Here is a 23,239-nt window from a genome sequence, read left to right as displayed (position 1 = left end):
GCAGCCAGTGTTTCAATAAGAAAACAAAACAGGTTTTTCAAGACGTAAATTGTGGTATTATTGTAGCGCATGCCCTTAAATATATGGTAGTATAAGTGTGGAAAAGCACAAAGAAAAAGATAGACAACACACGTAGTCTATCCTACTGACAAAACACATGGTACACAAACATGTCAACACTGTCGCACTTCAGCTCTTAATAGTCTGACAAGCATCACTACAAATGAATGCTTTTAAACATGATGAATGGACCGATTTTAACACTGTTTTCAGCATGCCCTTTTAGAGCTAGTTGACAACTAAGAGAGTTAAACATGCTGCGATAGTCGAGACATCATTCCATTCCATGCTGTCTCTGTTTCTATTTGTATAGTGACACATTTTCCACTCAGGTTACTATTAAGGAAGAACGGAAGGGGAGAACATGTTCTATTTGTGGTGTTTTTTTTTCACGATTTGCACATGAGAAAAACAATCCCAAGTGCCAACTGAAGATGAAGCCGCAGGACTAGACGGTGGCCAGTGACTAAGTTTAAGTCAAAACTGTATTGTCAAAACAAAACTGTATTGTCTAGCCATAACACATTACATAAGAACAATTGTTTCTTTCAGACTAGGGGATTAAATGGAGATCAAAAGGAGACGCTTGCTTGAGTTGAATGGACTTCTTTCATTTTTCTTCAGAGAAAAAGACATCATTGAAATCTTTTCAATTTTACCATTGAACATCATTTACTCACCCTAATGTCATTGCAAACACAACAGACCCCATAAAAATAATAAAAATATTTCATTTTCAATTTCCAGAGTTTTCATTTAATCTCTTAATAATGTCTCAAACTATGCTCAGATTTGCTGTTATACCAAAGTCTGCTATTAAAAATCAAGAGATTCCAAAATATAAAACGCTAATTTCATTAGTGAAATATGAGCTCAGTATGCATTCAAAAATGAATGTTGCCTACACTTAGGCCTACTGTGTATTATTTTTTGTTATAAGTTGCAAAGTTTTGTTATAAGTTGTTACGTTATTGAGAAAGTGTCCAGAGGAATATATGAAAAAGCAACACCTGAGTAAGACCACTGTGATGTATAAAACTGATCAATGGTCATATAAAAAGGCATTTTCTATAATAAAATAAAGGGTAATTTAAGGTTGACTCTGCATGTAAATCTGACTAAGAATAAATGTTCATTTCATTGATATAAAACTGCACTTTACTGTGGAATGCAATGTCATTAAAACTTGGATAATGTCGGGGTGGGGACATAATTTCATGTGGTGTTAAAAAGAAAAAGTACTTAGTGAGAAACTAATGACAAGGTTCCCCTGGGAAGAACAAATTTTGATGACGATTATCAGCGATATTTATAACTCAAGTTGGCATTTGTCTTCAGAACAGGAAGAACCTGTTCAACTTAACATTCCAAACAGGAAGACGGTTGAAATGACATCTCAGTGCTAAGTCACCATGATTTCATTCTGGTGTAGAGAAACGGCATGTAGGCATCACAAAGCGCTTGTGTGAAACAAACCGCTCGCTTAGTTTGCTAAGGGCTGAAAACTTGGCTAAACTTTCTCTGGATTCTACATTCCTCTCTGCTAAGGAGCTATCCAGCAATCCATCATCCCACTGACATAAATCTAAAGAGATACAGGTAAGACGAAGTGAAAGATGCTAATTTTGGGTCAAAATGAATGGTCACTTAGCTACAGGGCAAGTTTACTCTCTCTCTCTCTCTCTCTCTCTCTCTCTCTCTCTCTCTCTCTCTCTCTCTCTCTCTCTCTCGTTGTTTTGGACCCCATTGACTTGCATTGTAAGGACAAAAGTATTTTAAATCTCAGAAAAGATAATATACATTGGCAATACAATAAACAAAATCACACTTGATTGTCTTAAACGGTTTGCATTATAATTAAAGATGAATAGTATGTAAGAATCAGCTTGGAGTGAATGATTATCAGTCATAGTCAGTGTCAGATCAGTGAGTAGCCAATGAGAAAAACAAGTTTGAGACAAGTAATTGCTTCCACAGCTTTGTTCATGCACACATCATTTGAAGGCCTGACAATGTTTGGAGATTATGCATCACACTGGAGGGATCAGAAAAAAACATAAATTATCACAATTTTACAAAATCCATCACTGGTTTTGAGTTGTTAAAAAAAAATGAGATTAAAGATTATGAGCAAGAAAGAAGGCTGTATTTTTGTGGTGCAAGTTAACTTTCAACGCTTTCTGAACATGCCTCAAGAAATAAGGACGAAACAAAAAAAATCAAAGAGGAAGGAAATATGAGAACAAGTGTCAACAAAAAGAGATTTAATAATGCTGTCAAGCTGTCTTTTCTTCTCGTGCGCAGATAAGCATCATGTGCGTCATACATGTTTAGATTAGATACTGTCTATAACAGGTCATGGTACACAGAGTGCTTGAGATTGTCAAGCTTTATATATTCTTGATCTGTCACGATTAAGATATTAATCTGTCGACTTGAGATTGGCACAAATTTTTGGCCAGTGCAAGGTTTGATATACTGTTAAAAATTAAGTTTGGATTAGAACATAATGACAATGCTCGTGTGATTTCATTGCTTTGATTACATTAATACTATTCTAAATTGTGGAACATAACAATAAAGTAAAGCAGTGTCCAAACTTTTCACTGGTAGTGTATCTGGATAATATTAAACATGCTGATACTGTATTGCCAGGTCAGCACGATGGAACAGGACGGCCCGCAGGAGAGGAGCTCAGAACTGGGAGAGGAGATGACAGAAGAGAGATTCCTCAAAGACCTCTATCTCTTTATGAAACAGAGAGACACACCAATTGAGAGAATACCTCATCTCGGCTTCAAACAGAGTGAGTGAGAGAGACGAGTTTGAACGTTTGTCTAAAACAAGCTTATTTCCGAGTATTAAAATCTGCATTTTCTTTCCCTTTTCAGTCGATATGTTCCTAATGTACAGAACAGTAAAGGATCTAGGCGGCTATCAACAGGTAAACAGATATTTGCATCGAAGACAACTTCATCTTGGACTTTCATAAGAATTTGATGAGAATTTTTTTATCTGTTTTTTTCCCCGTCTTTATTTAGGCAAAAACCACAATGGCTATTTAATTATTTTTTGTTTCCTTAAAGCATCTTCCTTTATGTGTCTTTTATTTTAAGTAACAGATACTTAAAATGGCATTAAAATGAATAACTTCAGATTACTCCCAAGAGAAATGTTTTGTTGACTTTCATGTGGCAGCAAGAAATAAACACGTCCTGTGTGTGTGTGTGTCTCCAGGTTACTACGCAGCAGTTGTGGAAGAAAGTTTACAATATACTTGGAGGAAACCCACGCAGCACCAGTGCAGCCACCTGCACTCGCAGACACTATGAAAAGTAAGTGAATGTAACCTTAAGGGCAATTCACACTGTACCAACAGACGGCAACAGACAATTTGTCAGGTTTGAACATGCTGAAATGCCGTTTGCCACTCACAGAATGTCTGAGAAGTGACGTGCAGTAATCTGGTGACTGTCGCCGTTGGTCTGTGTCTGTTGGTGAAGTATGAATTGGCCTTTAGACAGTAGCTGCTTACAATTTTTATGGTGAAAAACATATTATTAGTAATATAATTATTCAAAAATATTTTAGTCACAAACCTCTCTTTTTCCAACCAGGCTACTTCTACCTTTTGAGTGTCACCAAAGTGGATACAGGGATGATATTGTCTTCAGGACGCCTAGATTACAAAAGCACTTCCACCCCAGCAGTTTCAATGACTTTGAGCATGAATACCCCAGGACTGTTAATCGGGCAGATTTACGACACCTCCCGGCATTCCCTCAGGTATGATATCTTAAAAACGCAATATATTAAACATTTTTATCACAACAGCATTCTAGAAATGGAAAGGTTTTATGAGAGGATTAATCAAATTTTTCTCGTTTATTTTTCCTCTCAAGACCTCTCCGAACATGTTAACGGAGCATCAGAGACCGATTTTTAACATGCCTTTGAACGTTGCTCCATACTTCCCACACGGAAGTACATCTCTACCCAATTATATCGCTCTTCGAGAATCTACACGGCCCCACCTAAGCCTCAATCCTTCTCAAGACCTTCCCCGAAGGCCTGCCTCATACTTGGGTATGTCCTCTGTGGAGGTTCAGATCTGCGAACAGTCACTTGATAGGCTACGCCACCTGGCTAAAGAGTACAAGTCATCAACCGGTTTGGAGGAACCCCTTAACCTCAGTCGGAAAGAAAACAGTCTTGAGACATTGAGTGACACACCATCATCTTTCGGCCCACCTCCCTCTAAAAAGCCCAAGTTCCTCAACGAAGCCTCCCCTCTTTACCCTCCAAGGGGTTTGACGACCGAAGAAGGAGCAGAACAAGGGGAAACAGTGGATGAAACTTCCTCAGGAGAAGGAGAGGCAGGGAATATCCAAGCAGGATCGAGCCCAGTGATGGCTGATGTCATTGATCTCACGTCCTCTTCCAGTGCCAATCCAGTCCCACGTAGAGCAAGTCCTCCTTCAGTGAATCTATTCAATCGCAGAGTGAACTACTCCGAAGCGTTCTCTATGAAAGCACGGGAACGAGACCAATACACGGACTGGTTGAAGGAAGAGTCTTCTGGTGCACCAACACCTAAGTTAGGAGGGATCTTAAACCAAAGCAGTACCCTTGGACACCCACCCCTGGATACCAACGGCAAAATGGAGATCCAGATTCCTCTAAAGCTTCTACATGAGCTCATTAGGAGAGGACTGGTTTCCAACCAGGCATTTACGGGAAACGGGCCTGTTTCTCAATGCCCAACCAAAGCTGAAGCACAACCCGAGGACAAGTTATACATGCGATCACGCTCAGATACATCCGAGAGTTCCACCGCATGCGAGGAGCCAACCAATTTGAGACTGAAGAGCACTTTCAGAAACCTTTCTGATACTATCCCTCAAGATAACGGTATAAAGAAGCACCGACTCCTCTGCAACAATGGCATCTCAGCAGAATCAAAGCTCCAGATGATGAGCCCTTATTATGTAAACAACTCTTTTAAGCACTCTCTCGACAGGGATATACACAAGCCATCTCAACCTAAACAGGCACAAGTTTCTATGACATACAACCATGAAAGCATGAATCCCAGACCCCGCAGTTACAGTGAAGACACTCCACTCTCTTTGAACATGAAACGTGGAAGAAAGTCAGAGAAAGTGATGGCAACATCTAACATTGCGACAAAGGATATCTTGACTTCACCAGCTTTGACATCAGACCACCTCAAATACCTTCTGGCAAACCTGCCCTATAGACTGGAAAGGGGGCAGACATTTTAAGAATTTGCAGTTTTTCACCTTGGCCAGTGTCATAATCCTGCCAAATCAGACTCTTGAGTTGCATCACTCAAGGATTTCTGAAAAGATGAACTGAAAAGAGAAATGTTGAGGACGGACTTGTCGGATGATTAAACCTTTTGTATAAAATGTATATAAACATGAAAAGGGTCAGGAAAAAAGTGTGTTTTTATGTTTAGTCTGTAACTACCCTTGATTTGTAAGACTGTTCAAATAAGCAACGCTACATTTTTAAAACCTTTTTAGCAAGTCATTATGAAGAAGCACCGATACTTTGGCAAGAAAGCGTAGAACGATTTTGATAATATTTTTTATATTTTATTTTCTAAAATGTATATATAACCCTGATCATTTGTTTTTGTCATTTTATTTTGCAATTCTTGCCATTTTTTTTAATGGCAAAAAGATTTTAAATAAATGTTTTTTTTAGAATAATTCTAATAGTTTTTTTTATAGTACATCACACACAAAATTTTCTCCCAAATAAATAACAGAGAATAATAACACTATAATATAATGTTACAGTGTACAGTTGAGATGTCCAAATGATTTCCAAGAAGCAAACATAGAATGACTCTAGTCTAAACCCTTTAGATTAGGTGTTGTGATTTTCTCCATTGCTTTTGTACTGAATATGAAACTCTTGAGATACAGTACCTCTGAACGTCTAGGAATTTAAGTATCATGTACACAAGTTTTTTTACTGGTTGCACAGGAGCCTACTAGAAAATCATGCACTCAACTCTAGATACATGCATATCCCCCTTCACACATAACTTCCTTCACACATAAGCAAAATAATATACACAGCATGCAAACACACGGCCACAAATAAGGGCGGGGTTTCTCTAAACATTCATTTTATTATCATGGCATATTCAACACAATTTGAGACCATAATTGTCATATACATTAAGAAACAACAGGTCAATACAGCCTAGCTTTCCAGCAATCACTGACAACTTGTTATAAATCTTAATTCTTGATGAATCCAAAATCAAGATTTAGTGTTTGGGTTACATTCATATTAATTTGAAATGGTGTTGGTAGGTTGATTTGACATTATGGAAGTAAAAAACATAATAGAGATCTCCTAATAGAGATCTTTTGAATTTGCTACCTGTCAAACAAAAATTTGATGTGATATTTGGTTGCTCAATTCCCTATACTTACTAGCCAAAAAAAAAAAAAACTTGAATCTGTCAAACTCTTGTCATGAAGGAATTACATAGCTTGTTCAGCTAGTTCAACAGGATGGTGAGTGATTTTAATCCAGCAAAACATATAATGGAAGTCCTGATCCTGCAGAGGATTAAGTTAAATGACCAATAAGGGCTGTAGAATCAAACATAGTGCTCAGTAAGAAAGGGCTTACTCAGGTCTGTACCTTTAAGAAATTTGCACTAACAAAATAATGCAGTACATACAGTATGTTTTTCAGACCTTAACAATTGTAAACTGAGAAATAACTACATTAGAAGAAAACATTTAAACAGCTTTTATAACATAACCCTATTTTAAATGATTATACAGCAACATTCCTATTTTTCCCCTTAAAATTTCCTATGTAGCTGTGCAAGTTTATTGTCCGTTTTAACACTCTACAATAATAATTTCAAATCAAACATCAAAGTTAATTAATTAAATAACTAATTGATTGATTGATTGATATTGATAAATTCATTGATTGTTTTTTGTAAGTCTAGTGGGATAAAGTACTGTTGTCTAATATTAGGGTTAATTCTGTGATCATGACAAACAGTCTTAAGCCAATAAGGTATCTGGTTATGAAGAACTTATGTGTGCATTTTGAATTTGGACAAATAAACAGGCCTATAAAATTTCAACAAAATTCTGCTGTATTGGGGTGTGTTGAGCTGTGCACAAAACAGGTTTTTCTTTCTTTATTCTTGTTCCATCCTTTCAGTAACTGAAACAAAGAAGCAGAGAGAGGAGTGTGAATAAATAAATTAATTATATTGAAACATTTTTGTGGTCTGACACACATCTTGCATTACAGGAAAATTTAAACCGGAAAAGTCACACAAGAAAAATATCGTGTGCATAAAGTACATGTTTTTATATTTATTATGTTTTAGGGCCTTTTTGCCTTTATTAGATTGAGGAGACAGGAAGGTATAGGGGAGGAGTTTGGGGCACAGGATCGGGTTAGGAGGACCACGAGGCGGGACTCAAACTTGGGTTGCCTCAATGGCTCTCAGGGAAATGTGTCTTAGTGCTGCCCACAAGACTATGGCTCCAACGTGTATCTTAGTGTTTGTGAATACATTTAATTCATAAAATGTCTTAAAATTGAACTCAACATACATTTTTTAAGTGTGCTCTGATAATGACTCTAATTAAACCCCAGTTAAAGTCACAGGAGTATGAATTGCAATCGTAATTTAAAGTTTGCTGCTTGAGTATTTGTAGATTATATTTTCACACCTTTCTATGGTATACTGGGAAACAATGATAAGCATTTCACAAGTTTTAAAGGCTTTTATTTGAAAAAGCTTTCAATATATGCAGAGTCAATATTTACCACTTCTTCATAACCTCTGCAATTCACTCTGGCATGCTGGCATTGTGTATTTATGGGAGTGTTTTCAGTGGAATTGTGAGAGAAAGGGCAGTCAGATTTTCAGATTTTTCCCTACACGATCATCGTGGCCAAAATAATTCACAATAACGATATACTTGGGTTAATTTTCTCGCCTAGGGTCCCACAATCTTTCATAGTGAAAACTAATTGAGTAAATTCAATTCTCTGATAGATGTCGACCAATATATTGTTTTTGCCAATTAACCGCTTTTGAACTTGGCATTGAAGTCAATATGAAATCAAAATGGACCTTATTTACTTTTTAAGTCCCTGATGTTGTGGATGATTTTTCAGCTTAACTTATTCTGAAGACATAAAATGGTTTGTTTTTGTAACCTTGCTCTGAAATTAAGCTCAAGCCAAAAGTGTGGTCATGCTTCATTTCAAATCTGAGGATGATATCGCTAAAACAATGTGAATAATTTCATAAAATCATGTTGTGAGTTTTTAGAGAAGACTCATAAGAAGCTAATGAAGTTTACATAGAGGTGATCGTAATACCTGTTTAGGATTTATAATGGAAACATCCATTATTGATATGAAAATAGCCCAAATCGCATGAAACTTGTCCAGATCAAGTAAATAGCTATTTAGCCTTTTTTTTTTGTAAACTTACATTTGATTCATTCAAATCTAGGTGTATAACATAAAGACGCTACATTTTTTCTTGTTGAATATCCTTTCACTTGGCAAAACATCACATTACTGAAGTAAAATGGGCTGCATGTTTGATTCATGTGGACTTTAACCATTTACAGGCTACATTACAAACTTATGTAAGTGAGACTTGCATCAATTAAGTCATTATAAATAGAGTTCACTTGTGTAAAAACTGCAAACCTTGTAAAAGTTGAACATTCACAAGAGTTTACTGTTAAGAAAATACTTAAATGTGTAAAATGATTTTTTTTTCTTTTAATATACTTCTTTTAAAAAACTATAGCGTGCAATTCACAAAAAATATCTGCTAGTTTTCGCATAAAAGAGGAAGTTTGGGATGAGTATGTTTTGTTTATGCTTTTGAAAGACTTCTCTAAAAATTGTGCACACCAAAAATGCATGTATTTGATCAAAATACAGTAAAAACTATAACATTGTGAAATAAGATTGCAATTTAAAATAACTGTTTTGTATTCGAATATGGCTCCAACCATATGGAGATATAAACTCGCAATTGTGACTTTTTTCTTAGAACTGTGAGCTATAAACTCGCAATTGCAAGTTATAAAGTCCAATTCTGAGGACTGACCTTTTTTCAGAATTGCAAGTTTACATCTCATAAAATGGTATTTTATTCCTGTGATTGCCATGAATTTAATATATTCCTCACATGGTCCTTCAGAAATCATTCTAATACGCTGATTTCATGCTCAAGAAACATTTCTAATATTAATAATATATCTTTATAATGTAATAATGTATTATTTAATATAATATTTTTGTGGAAAACGTGATACGTGTTTTTTCAGGATTTTTTGATGAATAAAGTTAAAAAAAGAAAAATAAACTATTTTATACCATTATAAATGTCTTTCCTGTCACTTCTGATCAAGTTAATCTTAAAATCTTACTGACCCCAAACTTTTAAATGGTAGTGTACGCAGTAACACAAAAATAAAAGCACAAACTGACATAAATGGGCATTGTCGCAGCTAAGAAACATTCATAACAATTCCTTAATCAGATCAGGAATGCTCAACATGAATCAACAAAAAACAGGATCAGGTTTAATTTATTCATAACTTCCTGATGCTATAGTACATAAAAGTCCCCAGTGACACTGACTACACACAAGTGTGTAGACATGTGAAGCAGCAGCCCACGCACAAGCATAAACACCCACACCTTCCACATAGTAATTAAAACAGTAAAGCAGGTAGTGGCCACAGGAATGTCACCCAGTGCATTTAATCAATACAGATGCAGCTGGTATTTGCATCAGATCTTCTCTGTCTAACCTCAAGAAAGAATGGCTGTCAATCCTTTGACGGGAGTGAACAGGCACATGGCAAGTGTGACTGCAACTTATTTAAGACTTTCTTTGTTTTGCGGAACATAAAAGAATATATTTTGAAGAATGTTTAAAAAAAAAATGGAGACGTTTCTCAAACTATCTTTGTTTATGTTCCACAAAAGAAAGTCAAACAGGTTTGAAATGGCATAACAGAGCTAAACCTTTAATACCCATAATTAATTTCATCGCATTATTTAATTGTAATTGCAGTGTAAATGCTTTCATGGAACCAATGGGCTGCAAAAAACGATGGAAAGCTTGTTTCCACCACGGAATTTTAGAAATAAAGTTAGAATTGCGATATATAATATCGCAATTTTTTTCTCGGAAATCTGACTTTTTCTCGCAATTGCGAGTTTACATTTCACTCTTTTCTCAGAATTGTGAGAAAGAGATATAAACTCGTAAATTGTTTAGTTGCAAGATATAAACTCGCAATTGTGACTTTTTTCTTAGAACTGTGAGCTATAAACTCGCAATTGCAAGTTTTAAAGTCCAATTCTGAGGACTGACTTTTTTTCAGAATTGCAAGTTTACATCTCATAATTCTGACTATAACTAGCAATTGCGTGTTATAAAGTAAGAATTGCGTGAAATAAACTCGCAATTGAGAGTTATAAAGTCCGAATTGTGAGATATAAACTCGCAATTGAGAGTTTAAAAGTCACAATTTCCTTTTTTAATTTTTATTCAGTGGTAACTAAAACTTGCATAAAACAAATTAAACAAATAAATAAAAATTTAAAACTAAATGACAAGAGTACATAACGAAATTACTAAACATTAAACAATAATTAACATGAAAATATACAAATAAAATCTAATTCAAAATATTACTAAAACTATAAAATCAATTACATTAAAAATAACACTGCAGTAAAATCATGTAATTTAAAAAAGGCCTACAAAAAACACTCCACCACACTCATACTAGACAAAAGGGGCATTCCAATTTAAATAAAATAAAAAAATGTTTCCAAAAATATTTATGATATAGCCTACTAAGTCATTTTGCCTAGTCATTTTATGCTTGAATTCTCCAGTAACAAAACAATAAATAAATAAAAATAAATTTTATTATACAAAAAAGAATCCCTCCAAATTGACAAAAATATAAAAAAATATGCCAATGACCACTTTTTATAGGGTGTTTATAAACACCCTATAAAAAGTGGTCATTGGCATATTTTTTTACATATACATGTCATGTAATGTAGTCTAAGACAGATTTCTTTGCTGTCAGCTGTCCCATCAAGTATGAGGATATTTAAACCCAAAAATCATCACTCATCACTATGTATATATCGATGAGAGTGAATCAGAGTTTGGCATGTGTGACAGTCACACCACACCCACACTGTTATAGATGTATAGTTTAATCATGTCTAAACATGTTATACTGTATTATCGAGCAGCTAGTAGGGCTGCTCAATTATGGCAAAAAATCATAATCAAGATTTTTTTGGTCAATACTGAAATCATGATTTTACATGATTATTGGGGGGCGATACGATCAGTCTTATTTCAAGGTATTATTTGAGTGTATTATTTTACCAGGAAGATGTACTAACAGTGGTATTAAAATTTGCCTACAACACAAATTGAATAAATCAAATGTAAAATAACACTGCATTTTCTTACTGTATAATTAAATACTGATTAAACCTTATTAAAGCTAATTAATTTATTTAGTCAAGATGAGTGAAGGATTTTCCTTTGTCTTTTGTTGTTTGATTATGAACAGGTTTATTAGGCTGTTGTCACTTTAAGACTGAATGCGTGGATGCAATATACTGTTACACACGTGTTTTCTTTCTTAACTTTCTTTCTAGAGAGATAGGATGATACAAGTAGAATCTCTAGGAGAACAGCAGGTGGGAATTGTAACATTTGATTTCCGTAGAACTACACAAGGCCAAAGAGCCTTTTCTGTAAAGGGCTCCCAACTCTGGAACATGTTGCCAAATGAGTTTAAAGCAGTACGTGAAATAAAGTATTTTACATTGAAGGTAAAGATGTGGTTTAAAATAAACCAGAACTACACATATATTTAAATTTAATAAATGTTTGTTTTAATTAGTTATTCATGCCAGGGTTGGAAGCATCCTTAAAATAGGTACAGGTCATTTAGGTTTGTATTTGTATGTGTATAAATGACATGATATTTTAGCTTTTTTCTATGATTAGCAGTTTTGTATTTATTTGTATTTTTAAAAAAAAACCTTTCTAGGGACCCGAGACACAAATTAGCTATGCTATACTCTCGATGTACAATATATATTTGGGAGTTTTTGACTGCAGTCATGTATTTTTGTACTGTCCCTATATATATCTTCTGTGAGGAAGAACCCAAACATAGCTACGAAGAGTCCCAGAGGAAAATACCCCCAGGGGAGCCTGAGAGGGGGGGAGAATGAGCACCCCGAACGGACGGTCAACCAGGTAACGAACCATGCAAACGGACAATCGACGACGAACACCATCTGTGTATGTGGAAAGAGCTGCAAAAACCCACGAGGTCTGAAGATCCACCAGACCAAAATGGGATGTTTGGTGAAAGTGCAGCCAGAGCAGCGCTCAAGGAATTACCTCGTTGTGACGCAGGAGGAACTATGCCGGGAGACATCCCAAAGTGCCCAGAACCTTCACACTCCAGAGGACCTTGGTGAGACGCAGGAGGAGCCGAGCCCGGAGTCACCCCACAGCGCTCAGAACCTCCATGTTCCGGAAGCCCAAGAATCAGGCATCCCACAACACCAACGGCGGATTAAGTGGCCTCCAGCCAGCAAAGAAAGTGAGTGGCAGCGATTTGATGATGATGTGGATGGTATCCTGGAAGCTACGATGAAGGGAATGGCAAACAGGAAACTCCAAACAATGACGACCATGATAACCAGCATCGCCACCGAAAGGTTTGGCTTGGCAGAGAAGCACACTGCTACAAACCAGTACTCCAAGAACCGCAGGGCAGAGAAGATTGCACAGCTGAGACAGGAACTCCGACTCCTGAAGAGGCAGTTCAAGGGGGCAACCGAGGACATGAAGCCAGGGCTGGTAGAACTACGGGGCATCCTCAGGAAGAAGCTGCTGACCCTACGCCGAGCAGAGTGGCATAGGAGGCGGGCTAAGGAGAGAGCCAAAAGACGAGCTGCCTTCCTTGTAAACCCTTTTGGGTTTACCAAACAGCTGCTAGGCCAGAAGCGCAGTGGCCAACTCACTTGCTCGAAAGAGGAGATAGACGCCTATTTGCATGACACCTATAGCGATGCAGCACGGGAAATTGACCTTGGCGAATGCAGACACCTCATTAATCCACCTATACCAACCATTGACTTCAACATCAGAGTACCCAGTTGGAAAGAAATTCAAGCTGTTGTTAAGGCTGCCAGAACCAGCTCAACACCAGGACCTAATGGTGTGCCATATCTTGTGTATAAGAGGTGCCCCAAGCTCTTGCATCGTCTGTGGAAGATCCTGAGGGCCATCTGGAGGAGGGGTAAAGTTGCCTAACAATGGAGATCTGCAGAAGGGGTGTGGGTTCCAAAGGAAGATAAGTCAACCACCATAGAGCAGTTTAGGACCATCTCGCTGCTAAACGTTGAGGGGAAGATATTTTTTAGTATCCTTTCACAACGGCTGTCAGACTACCTCCTAAAGAACCAGTACATCGACCCCTCAGTGCAAAAGGGAGGGATCCCAGGGGTTCCCGGGTGCCTTGAACATAGTGGAGTGGTGATACAACTGATTAGAGAGGCTCGTGAGGGGAAAGGAAACCTGGCTGTACTATGGCTGAACTTAGCCAATGCATATGGCTCCATACCCCACAAGCTAGTGGAGGTGGCATTGGGGAGACATCATGTTCCGAGCAGCATCAAGATCCTCATAATGGATTATTATAACAACTTTAATCTGAGATTCACTTCCGGCAAAGTTACATCTGAGCGGCACCGTCTGGAAAAGGGGATTATCACTGGATGCACTGTTTCAGTGATTCTCTTTTCCTTGGCCATGAACATGCTGGTCAAATCCGCTGAGCCGGAATGCAGAGGCCCCAAAACCAAGTCCGGAATCCGTCAGCCCCCCATTAGGGCATTCATGGACGATCTGACAGTAACAACTGTAACAGTCCCAGGATGCAGATGGATTCTTCAGGGCTTAGAGAGGTTAACCACCTGGGTGAGGATGCGTTTCAAGCCGGAAAAATCCAGATCCATGGTACTGAAGAGAGGGAAGGTAACAGACCAGTTCCACTTCTCCTTAGGAAGTACCCAAATCCCATCAGTCACAGAGAAGCCTGTGAAGAGCCTTGGGAAAACCTTTGACTGCTCTCTAAAGGATGCCGCTTCCATCAGGGCAACAAATGATTAACTGGAGAGCTGGCTAACTACAGTTGACAAGTCAGGCTTACCGGGGAAATTCAAAGCTTGGTTATACCAACATGGAATCTTACCCAGGATACTGTGGCCACTGTTGGTGTATGAATTTCCAATTTCCACCGTGGAAGGATTTGAGAGGAGGGTGAGCAACTACCTGCGACGGTGGTTGGGCTTGCCAAGAAGTCTGAGCAGCATTGCCCTTTACGGGAAAAAGAACAAACTAACGCTACCAATCAACAGCCTTAGCAAGGAGTTCATGGTTACCAGAGCAAGGGAGGTGCTTCAGTACAGGGATTCCAAGGACCTAAGAGTATCTCAAGCTGGTATTGAGGTCAGGACTGGCAGAAAGTGGAGGGCACATGAGGCGGTGGACCAGGCAGAATCACGACTGCGTCATAAGGAACTGGTGGGTCCTGTAGCTATTGGTCGTGCAGGACTGGGAAGTACTCCAACAACCCATTACAACAAACTGAAGGGTAAGGAAAGGCGGGACCTGGTCCAAAAAGAAGTGAGGGCTGGGATCGAGGAGCAGCGTGCAAGTCAGATGGTGGGAATGAGGCAACAGGGTGCATGGACCAGATGGGAAGATGCCATGGAGAGAAAGATTTCATGGGCAGAGCTGTGGAGGGCTGATCCCTATCGCATTAAATTTCTCATTCAGTCTGTCTATGACACCCTGCCCAGTCCATCTAATCTCTTTTGTTGGGGCAAGGTTGAAACTCCGGCATGCACCTTGTGCCAGGGAAGAGGATCGCTGGAACACATCCTCAGTAGCTGTCCTAAAGCACTTGGGGAAGGTCGCTACCGCTGGCGCCATGACCAGGTGCTGAAGGTGGTTGCTGAGTCCATCACTACTGCCATCAATCAGAGCAAGCGTTTAAAACCACCAAGGCGCAAAATTTCATTCTTAAGAGCAGGAGAACCTCCGCCTTCCCGACCAACAGTTCAGACAGGCCTGCTGGGAACAACGAATGACTGGCAGCTAAGGGTCGACCTGGGAAAACAACTCAAGTTCCCCCGAGACATCGTGGAGACCAGCCTTAGACCCGACATGGTTCTGTTCTCAGTAACATCGAAACAGGTTATCTTGATGGAGCTAACAGTGCCCTGGGAGGAGAGGATGGAGGAAGCGAGTGAAAGGAAAAGGGAGAAATATGCGGAGCTGGTGGAGGAGTGTCGGAGATGGGGGTGGCGTGCCCAGTGCTTGCCCATCGAGGTTGGGGGAAGGGGCTTTGCAGGAAAGTCACTCTGCAGGGCCTACAGCCTCCTGGGAATCACAGGAGCACGCAAGAGAAGAGCCATCAGTGCAGCTTCAGAGGCTGCGGAAAAAGCCTCACGATGGCTGTGGATCAGGAGGGACAAACTGTGGGCGAACGCTTCTTGGACACAGGCCGGGAACTGATCACTCCCGGTCGGGTCGCCTGGGTGAGGAGGTCTGAAGTTGAAAGACCCGAAACCCCCTATGACCCCAGGTACTATCACTGATGATGTGTCCAAGAGTGCATCACAAGGTGTATGTAACAATCATATAAATAAAATAAACTGTGTGTGTTCACTTAAGACAAAACCCCAAATGGCACTTTGACTTTTTGTGTGTTGGCTATTAGACCGTTGAGGCATGTATCCTAATACTTTGCATATAAGCGTTTTTGTCCGTCTCGGTGCGCACACAGAAAGCCACCTGGTGACCAGTGTCTGTTTTGCAGCTTAATGTGCATTAAATAACACAGTTTAATATCAAATACTTCCTCAGGTTTAGCAACAGTAGACTGCATATTACAACACTCACTTATTTGGCTGATTTGGATGTTTGAAAAGTTCAGGCTTTTAGGGAGGAACGGAAGCGCAGTGATGTTAAGGACAGGTAGGTGTGCAAGACAGAATTCCTAACACAAATAATTGTTTGACGTTGATTATCTTGTTATCAGTTATGATTAATTGCACAGCCCTAGCAGCTAGGGAAGCCACTCCCGGGCATTAAAATTAACATGAATGCCAAGAAGTTGTTCAGGTGTCACAGGTACACTGTGTTCCATCACAATAAATCCTTCATCTGATTTGAGAGTATTTGGTACATGCCTTAGTGCAGTGGTTTTCAAACTTTTTCAAGAGGGACCTTTTTTTTTTTTTTTTTTTTGACGCGACCCATAGGCTTGTGCGCAGAAGAAAAAAAAACAGATCAGCACTTTTTTTAAACCACTTTTGATGATGCGAGTGCACTTGCTGATGCTTGACGCGATTGCAACGCAAAGCCGATTCTGAAATAATTTGATCAAGCTATAGGCCTACATACAGGAATTTTAACCAATTAATAGCCTATCGTTTGCTGCATGCCTAAAAAATACACAAAACATATTCCACAACAAACTCTTTAAATGTAATATTCAGAACAGAACGAGAATTTAAAAAAATAACTATAAACAAGCCAAAACTAAATAATTTAAAGCGAAAGTAAAAGTAAAGGGGCATTATGCTCACGTAACTCTCTCATTAGAATCAAAATGTTTCAACATTCGCGATGTATTTGATGGTAAACTATTCTTTATTATAGGCTTCGTAGCAACTTCACTCACGTTGCAATATCGACAGGGAAAAAATCATCCTTTTCACATACGAAAAATGTGCTTGGAAACATCACAGTTGAGTGGTGCTTACGCTGAATGGTACGAATTGTACTACTGCTATTTAAACAGTTGACTATTTTATTATCATATTTTATTTCGGCAGCCTGGAATGGTGTATTTGTGTGTGTGTGTGAGGCGCTGCACTGGAAACAAAAGCATACTCCGTCACTTTGTTCATACATAACATCATTCAAACTGCAAAGTGTTTATTTATATTTGTGTACACTCGCAATAAAATCCAACATTGTGCTTTTGTCAAACTGTAAACTCTTGTCAAACTTAACCTACAACTGTCACCCAACCAAAATCACACACAGTTTAAAAGCAAACATATTTATAATTCAAATGAGAATAAAGTTAGTGTTAATTAAAATTTTAAGGAAAACAAATATTGCAATGCAATAATTGCATTATTTTGCATGAATTTGAATTTTTTTTTTTACTGTACTTCTAATCAAAGCTATTATTATTAATATTATTAGAAAACTGAATTTATTTATTTTTTATAAATCACTGGCGACCCATTTTTTAATTGTGGGTCGCGACCTAGGGTTTGAAAACCACTGCCTTAGTGGATGTTGTTCTAAAACACACATGCTTTCAGAATGCACATGAGGGCATTAAACATGCAATGTATCCGTGTACGTGTTTATGTGCATGTGTGACAGGTGTCTAAATCTTTATCACCTGTCATTATAATAGGTAGACAGCAAGCTTTGGATCTCAGAAGAAACCGGTCTGTTCAGAGGCAGCAGATGGTTTCTGGTCGGGGTGGATGACGGCATAACTGTATTTAAAAAAAAGCAGACAAAGAAGACTTTTAAGAAACCACGTAATTAGCGACTTTAGGAATATGTCAACACGGTCTTTTTTAAATCACAGTTTTAATGTACATTTGACAGTTATGTTAGCTTGAGAGATATTATAAAAATTGTTCATAAAAATATTAACAATGTACAAATATTTTAATTTTTGTCAAATATTTATTTAATATATATTTATAAATAAAGAAATATATATATTTCTTTATATATATATATATATATATATATATTTGACATTAAAAAATTAAAATATTAATAAACATGACTAAATATTAAAAATGATTAAAAATAATAATCACAACGAACTGAATAAAACTTATATCTAAAATAAATTACTTTAAAAAAAGTAATGGCATTAAAAATATACGTATTACTATGTTTACTATGACAGCCCTAATTATTTCATTTTATCATTTTCTTGTTTTATGGAATATTGCTGTGTTTATTATAAATTATTTATCCAGGCACTTGCCATCACATGCCCTTGTAATCTTTAATCAAAATATTCCCCCTCACTCTTGCAGTGAAATCTCTTCTCTGATGACGTGTTTAAAGCTCAGATCAACCAACAGCAAACCACAACCATCCAATAATCCAATCAATTCCTAATGGACAAAATCAAATTTCGCCCTACATTTTTTCTTGTTCGAGAAGAATTTGATTCAAACATTCTTTAAAATATCTTGTTTTTTTGTTTTGCAGAAGTAAGAAAGTCATATGGATATCATATAGGTACTAACATAGGCAGTTAGTGAACACAATATTGACTTTTTTCTATATAGTTGTTGTGGATTTAGGCTTTTTTAATCAGTCAACACATCATAATCCACACATTTTTTTCACTTTGTCTCTCTTGACTCTTTCTGTTCTGGTATGATCTTCACAGAACAACAGTCTAAAGATGCTGCACATAATATGTCATATACAACGTATTGCATCTCGCTTCAATGGCTATATAAGACACACAAGCAATAAGAAATGAACAGCCCGACGCCACGTCTGGCTTCATGCTCAGTTCACCTGTCTGTCAACTTACACCTTTGAAAAGTATCGCACCCTACAAGGTGGGGTGATTGCGGAAAATATGCACTATGCTTAAATTACCATCATAATATGTCTGCTAAATTCAAAAGAAAGGTAGTATATGAATTTTCAGTACGTGTGTTATGCATAACAGAAGATTCAATCAAAATGTGCATCCGCATCTTGATACCATGACCTAGTTTGTCTCCATTTGTGTAAAAACAAAACAAAACAAAACCACACATCCAGGAATTTAACATGTAACATGTTGGATTTACATTTTAGAGTGAATAATAGTGCTTTGAAATTATTAAATTACATTAATGGCAGAAAGGGAATTAAGTAGTGAGAAAAAAAAGAAGAATTATATGCAGCATAAGGCTTTAGATTAAAATTATACAGTTAGTCAAACAATATCAAACTGTATACAATACATATTTTTGCAATGGAAAATTCTGGTGCATTAAATTATTTTGCAATGGCAATCATTTACTTGAATAATAATACATGTGCTGTTAGCCAGCAGTCTCATAAATATTTTTGATATTTGTATGTATTATGTAAAATATGATCCGTTTGATTGTAAATACTAACAATATTAATGCAAAATTGAAAATGTGATTTTACCGTTAAAATATTTTTGGTTACTGTTTGGTTAAGGTTTTTAAAGAAATGTTTACTCGAACTTTTTTTTGTATCTAGTTGATTGGATCTAGTCAGCAAACTATGTAAAATTATATTAGAATTAATTTTTTTATTTTTTTGCAAATACACTGTATGCCAGCATACTTTTTAAATGATGCTGCTAAAAATGGCTTAATCTTAACATACAGCACTCTCTTTAAAACGCTGTCTTCCTGAAACAGACCCAATGTCGGCAAACCCAAATATACAGTATGTATTCAGAATGTTAAATATGAGATTTTTTATTTAATATTAATTTGAAGTCCACATGAAACAGAAGTCTGATAGAAGAACGATAGTCTATTATTCCCTATTGTGAAACAGCTTCTTGAACAAGAAAAAACTTAGGGCGGGGCTTGATATTGTCCATCGGGAATTGATTGGATGGTTGTGGTTTGCTATTGGTCGATCTCATGTGAGTGACAGGTTTTCCCTGCCCTCGCACCAGTAAACGCATCATCAGAGAAGTAAAGAGATGTCGCTGCAAGAGGGAAGGGAAGTTATTTTGATAAAAGATTATGAGGGCACATAGTTTTTTTTTTTTAAATAACTATGGATAAATCATATTATTAGATCAATTGATTGACCCGCTAAAAACTGTTTAAGTTACTAAATACAAACTGCTACCTCACCCTTAAAACAAAAGACTAGTTGTACATTTAACTTTCTTACATTCCGCCTCAGAAAAACACATACAACACCATTTATTTAAAGCTAAAAGAGTAATTTAAAGGGTTAGTTCACCAAAAAAAAAAAAAAAAATGGCATTAATTACTCACCCTCATGTTGTTCCAAACCTGAAAGACCTTCATCTTCGGAACACAAATGAAGATCTTTTTGATGAAATCCGATAGCTTTCTGACCCCCGATAGACTGCAACATTATTACCACTTTCAAGGACCAGAAAGGTAGTAAAGACATCTTTAAAATAGTCCATGTGACTGCAGTGGTTCAACCTTAATGTTTTTAAGTGAAGAGAATACATTTTGTGCGCAAAAGCTCTTACGGGTTTGGAACGACATGAAGGTGAGTAAATAATGACAGAATTTTCATTTTTGGGTGAACTATCCCTTTAATATATTTAACACACTGTGAAAAGAAACATAATAAGTTTGTTTGGTTTTCACCAATCCTACATAGATCTTTCTTTCCCCCACAGTTTAAAGTTACACTGAGCTCTACTAAAGTTTTTGTTTGTTCATATAAAACAGTGTATTCAAGTATTATATAAAAATACTTATTTTCAAAATGTATAGGATGGACAATGTCTTAGAATAAGAGACAATAAAAAAACCTTATTGACTTCTGACATTCCCACATTACGCTCTTACCCATTTCATGATCCAGGGAGCCTTGTTTTAATGTCACTGCCACAGTTTTCTTTGCAGACGGTTCCTCAATCTTCATGAGCTCATCACAGCACTGTTTCCACTGACCTATATAGAACAGTACAGGTTCTTAGTTTATTTAGTTTGAGTCTGATTGCATAATTTTAAAAGCCAGAGGACTTAATCTAAATAAGGGTTCTGGTGTAACTGAAAAAAAAAAAAAGACATACACAGGGTCATAAAACAGGCCATAAAACATCATTCTCGCACGCCATGTAATAAATACCTTGCATGAAAGTGCTGAATATGTAGAAGTTAGCAAGGATGTTTTTTGAGAGGTTCTACGTGCTTGTGTCTACATATTTGTGTAAGATATGTAATGAATTTCAAGCCTTCAGGAACACTACATGTTAAAAACCTATAGTAAGAACAGAACAGAACGTGAAACAGACCAAACAGACATGCTTTTCACATAACTGATGACACATAAGCCATTAGACAAGGATATAAAACGGTTCAAAAAAAGAATGCAGAAAGTACTCCTTTTGACAAACAATAATAATTTCATGACATCATTGCGGAGAAACCCAAGCCGACTGTACAGAAACCAGACAGAGTAACCGCTTCAAAGAATGTGTCCTTCTCTTTTCAAAACATGGCAATTGTGAAACATCTCTTCAACAATCAGATATAAATGTATATGCAGAGCATGCAATGTACCATTTCCAATTTATTAATCAAACAATAATCATATTCAATGTTGTGATTGATTGCAGAGAAATCCAAGTCTCTTGAACATGAATGTCACAGGATGTTCCAAAAAAAATTTTTCTACATTCAAAAAGGAGTTATTATGCACCAGGGGTGAAAAATTGCTCTGTGTCAAATACATTTACAAATGTTACATACATAGTGTGTAAAATATTCAAAAATATTAACTCCAAAACTGTTTCTGCTTATGCAACAGGTAAGGCAATGTGATTTTAGACCCATCTGTACTTTTATTAAAAAAAAAACATAATTTTTTTTTTATTAATCATACACAATACTTCAGAAGTTATATAATAAGGCTTATGTTTAATTCTTCTTGTCTTCATTTCTGTTGTTTAGTGGAACTGAAGTATGTTAACAAACCCACCCATTCCTATCAACTGCTGTCAAACCAGAACAAAGAAAGTGTTGTTGCCTCTGTGGCCTGATTCTGTGATAAATCTATGAATTGATTGAGTTTGGAAATACAGGCCAAACTGAGGTGATGCCAGGCTAGACAATACACAATACACAAGAAATAGTATAAACGTTTGTAATTTTTTAAATAATGTAATAAGAATGTAAAAAAAAAATGCTACAGTAAAAAAAGGTAATTGCTTAACCTTACCATATAGAGTGATTATATATAATATATATAATAATGTATATATAAAATATATACTATACTCTAAAATATCACAATCTTTTAAAAATATAATTTAATTAACTAATTAAAGAGGAATTTTTTAATGTACAGTGAAAAACACAAGGATGGAATATAGCAGGACAATTAGCTAAATACCCCCTTTAGACTAAAATACATTTTTGTTTCCGCAACAAAAAAAACAAACAAAAAAACAGGTAATTGCGACTTTATCTCGAAATTCTGACTTTATTTCTTGCAATTACGAGTTTATATCTTGCAATTCAGAATAATTCTTATGATGATTACGTACTTATGATTAATTCCAACACTTTTTTTAGGGGTGAAACTATTTCCTTGTAAACCTTAACATGAAAACTTCCTTGTAAAATTGTGTTATTCCAGAAGTGTTCTTCAAAAAACCTGTTTTGCCACATCTAAGGATGAATTATCTCTGTTGATCACCCACTTAACACATCCACCCACATCTGTGTTCATCTTTTGTTGTATGTAATGTAACTTGGTTTCCAAGATGCCAAAAACTGTTGAGTGAAGGGTCAACAGTGCACTGGCAATAGATTGTATCTTTCCAAAATGTGGCATTACTGAAATTATTGTGGGCGAAATGGTATGCAGAATCAAAAGGAAAGTTCCAAGGGTGTAAAATTCATTTGATTCCTTCTGAGACAACAGCGACAATCTTAAAATATGACTTTTATTTGAATAACTCCATTAAATAATCAATTATGATAGACAATATTTGAAGAAAAAAAAATAGACACGGTTAATAGCAAAATGGATTGCTATGAAATTATCTAATTGACTGACAACACTTATAATTTGTATAAAACTTAATCTGTTTTTGATATTACACTCCAAATTCACTCCATTTTACACTCCAAATTCTTGATCACTCGTTGTTTGTATTGCATTCTTGTATTTCAAGTGGCCTATATGTTCAGGAATGCAAAGCAGTGCTGAACAAGTATATCATTGTTCTTTGTC

At 36.7% G+C, this 23,239-nt stretch overlaps 2 protein-coding genes across 2 annotated transcripts in view; one reads left to right on the top strand and one right to left on the bottom strand.

Moving 5' to 3' along the window:
* Positions 1–1,281: 1,281 nt before the first annotated feature.
* On the top strand, positions 1,282–5,798 carry arid6 (AT-rich interaction domain 6). The gene is made up of 6 exons (XM_077194133.1): positions 1,282–1,659; positions 2,716–2,866; positions 2,952–3,004; positions 3,298–3,395; positions 3,678–3,846; positions 3,963–5,798. Exons 2-6 carry the CDS (start codon positions 2,725–2,727, stop codon positions 5,343–5,345), a joined length of 1,845 nt encoding a protein of 614 aa, XP_077050248.1. The 5' UTR covers positions 1,282–1,659; positions 2,716–2,724; the 3' UTR covers positions 5,346–5,798.
* Positions 5,799–6,206: 408 nt separating this feature from the next.
* rtknb (rhotekin b) overlaps positions 6,207–23,239 on the bottom strand; it is a 48,639-nt gene continuing 31,606 nt past the window's right edge. Inside the window, exons 11-13 of the mRNA XM_077194142.1 lie at positions 20,845–20,949; positions 17,670–17,769; positions 6,207–7,293 (exon numbers count right to left, since the gene is read on the bottom strand). Coding sequence (XP_077050257.1) covers positions 7,287–7,293; positions 17,670–17,769; positions 20,845–20,949 — 212 coding nt within the window. The 3' untranslated portion in view covers positions 6,207–7,286. The remainder of the gene's footprint in view (positions 7,294–17,669; positions 17,770–20,844; positions 20,950–23,239) is intronic.

This window comes from Siphateles boraxobius, unplaced genomic scaffold, assembly GCF_051911475.1.
Source record: "Siphateles boraxobius isolate OS27281-9 unplaced genomic scaffold, OSU_SipBor_1 11, whole genome shotgun sequence".
Classification (NCBI taxonomy): domain Eukaryota; kingdom Metazoa; phylum Chordata; class Actinopteri; order Cypriniformes; family Leuciscidae; genus Siphateles; species Siphateles boraxobius.
Note: the sequence above shows the minus strand (reverse complement) of the source record. Positions and strands in the feature narration are given on the sequence as shown.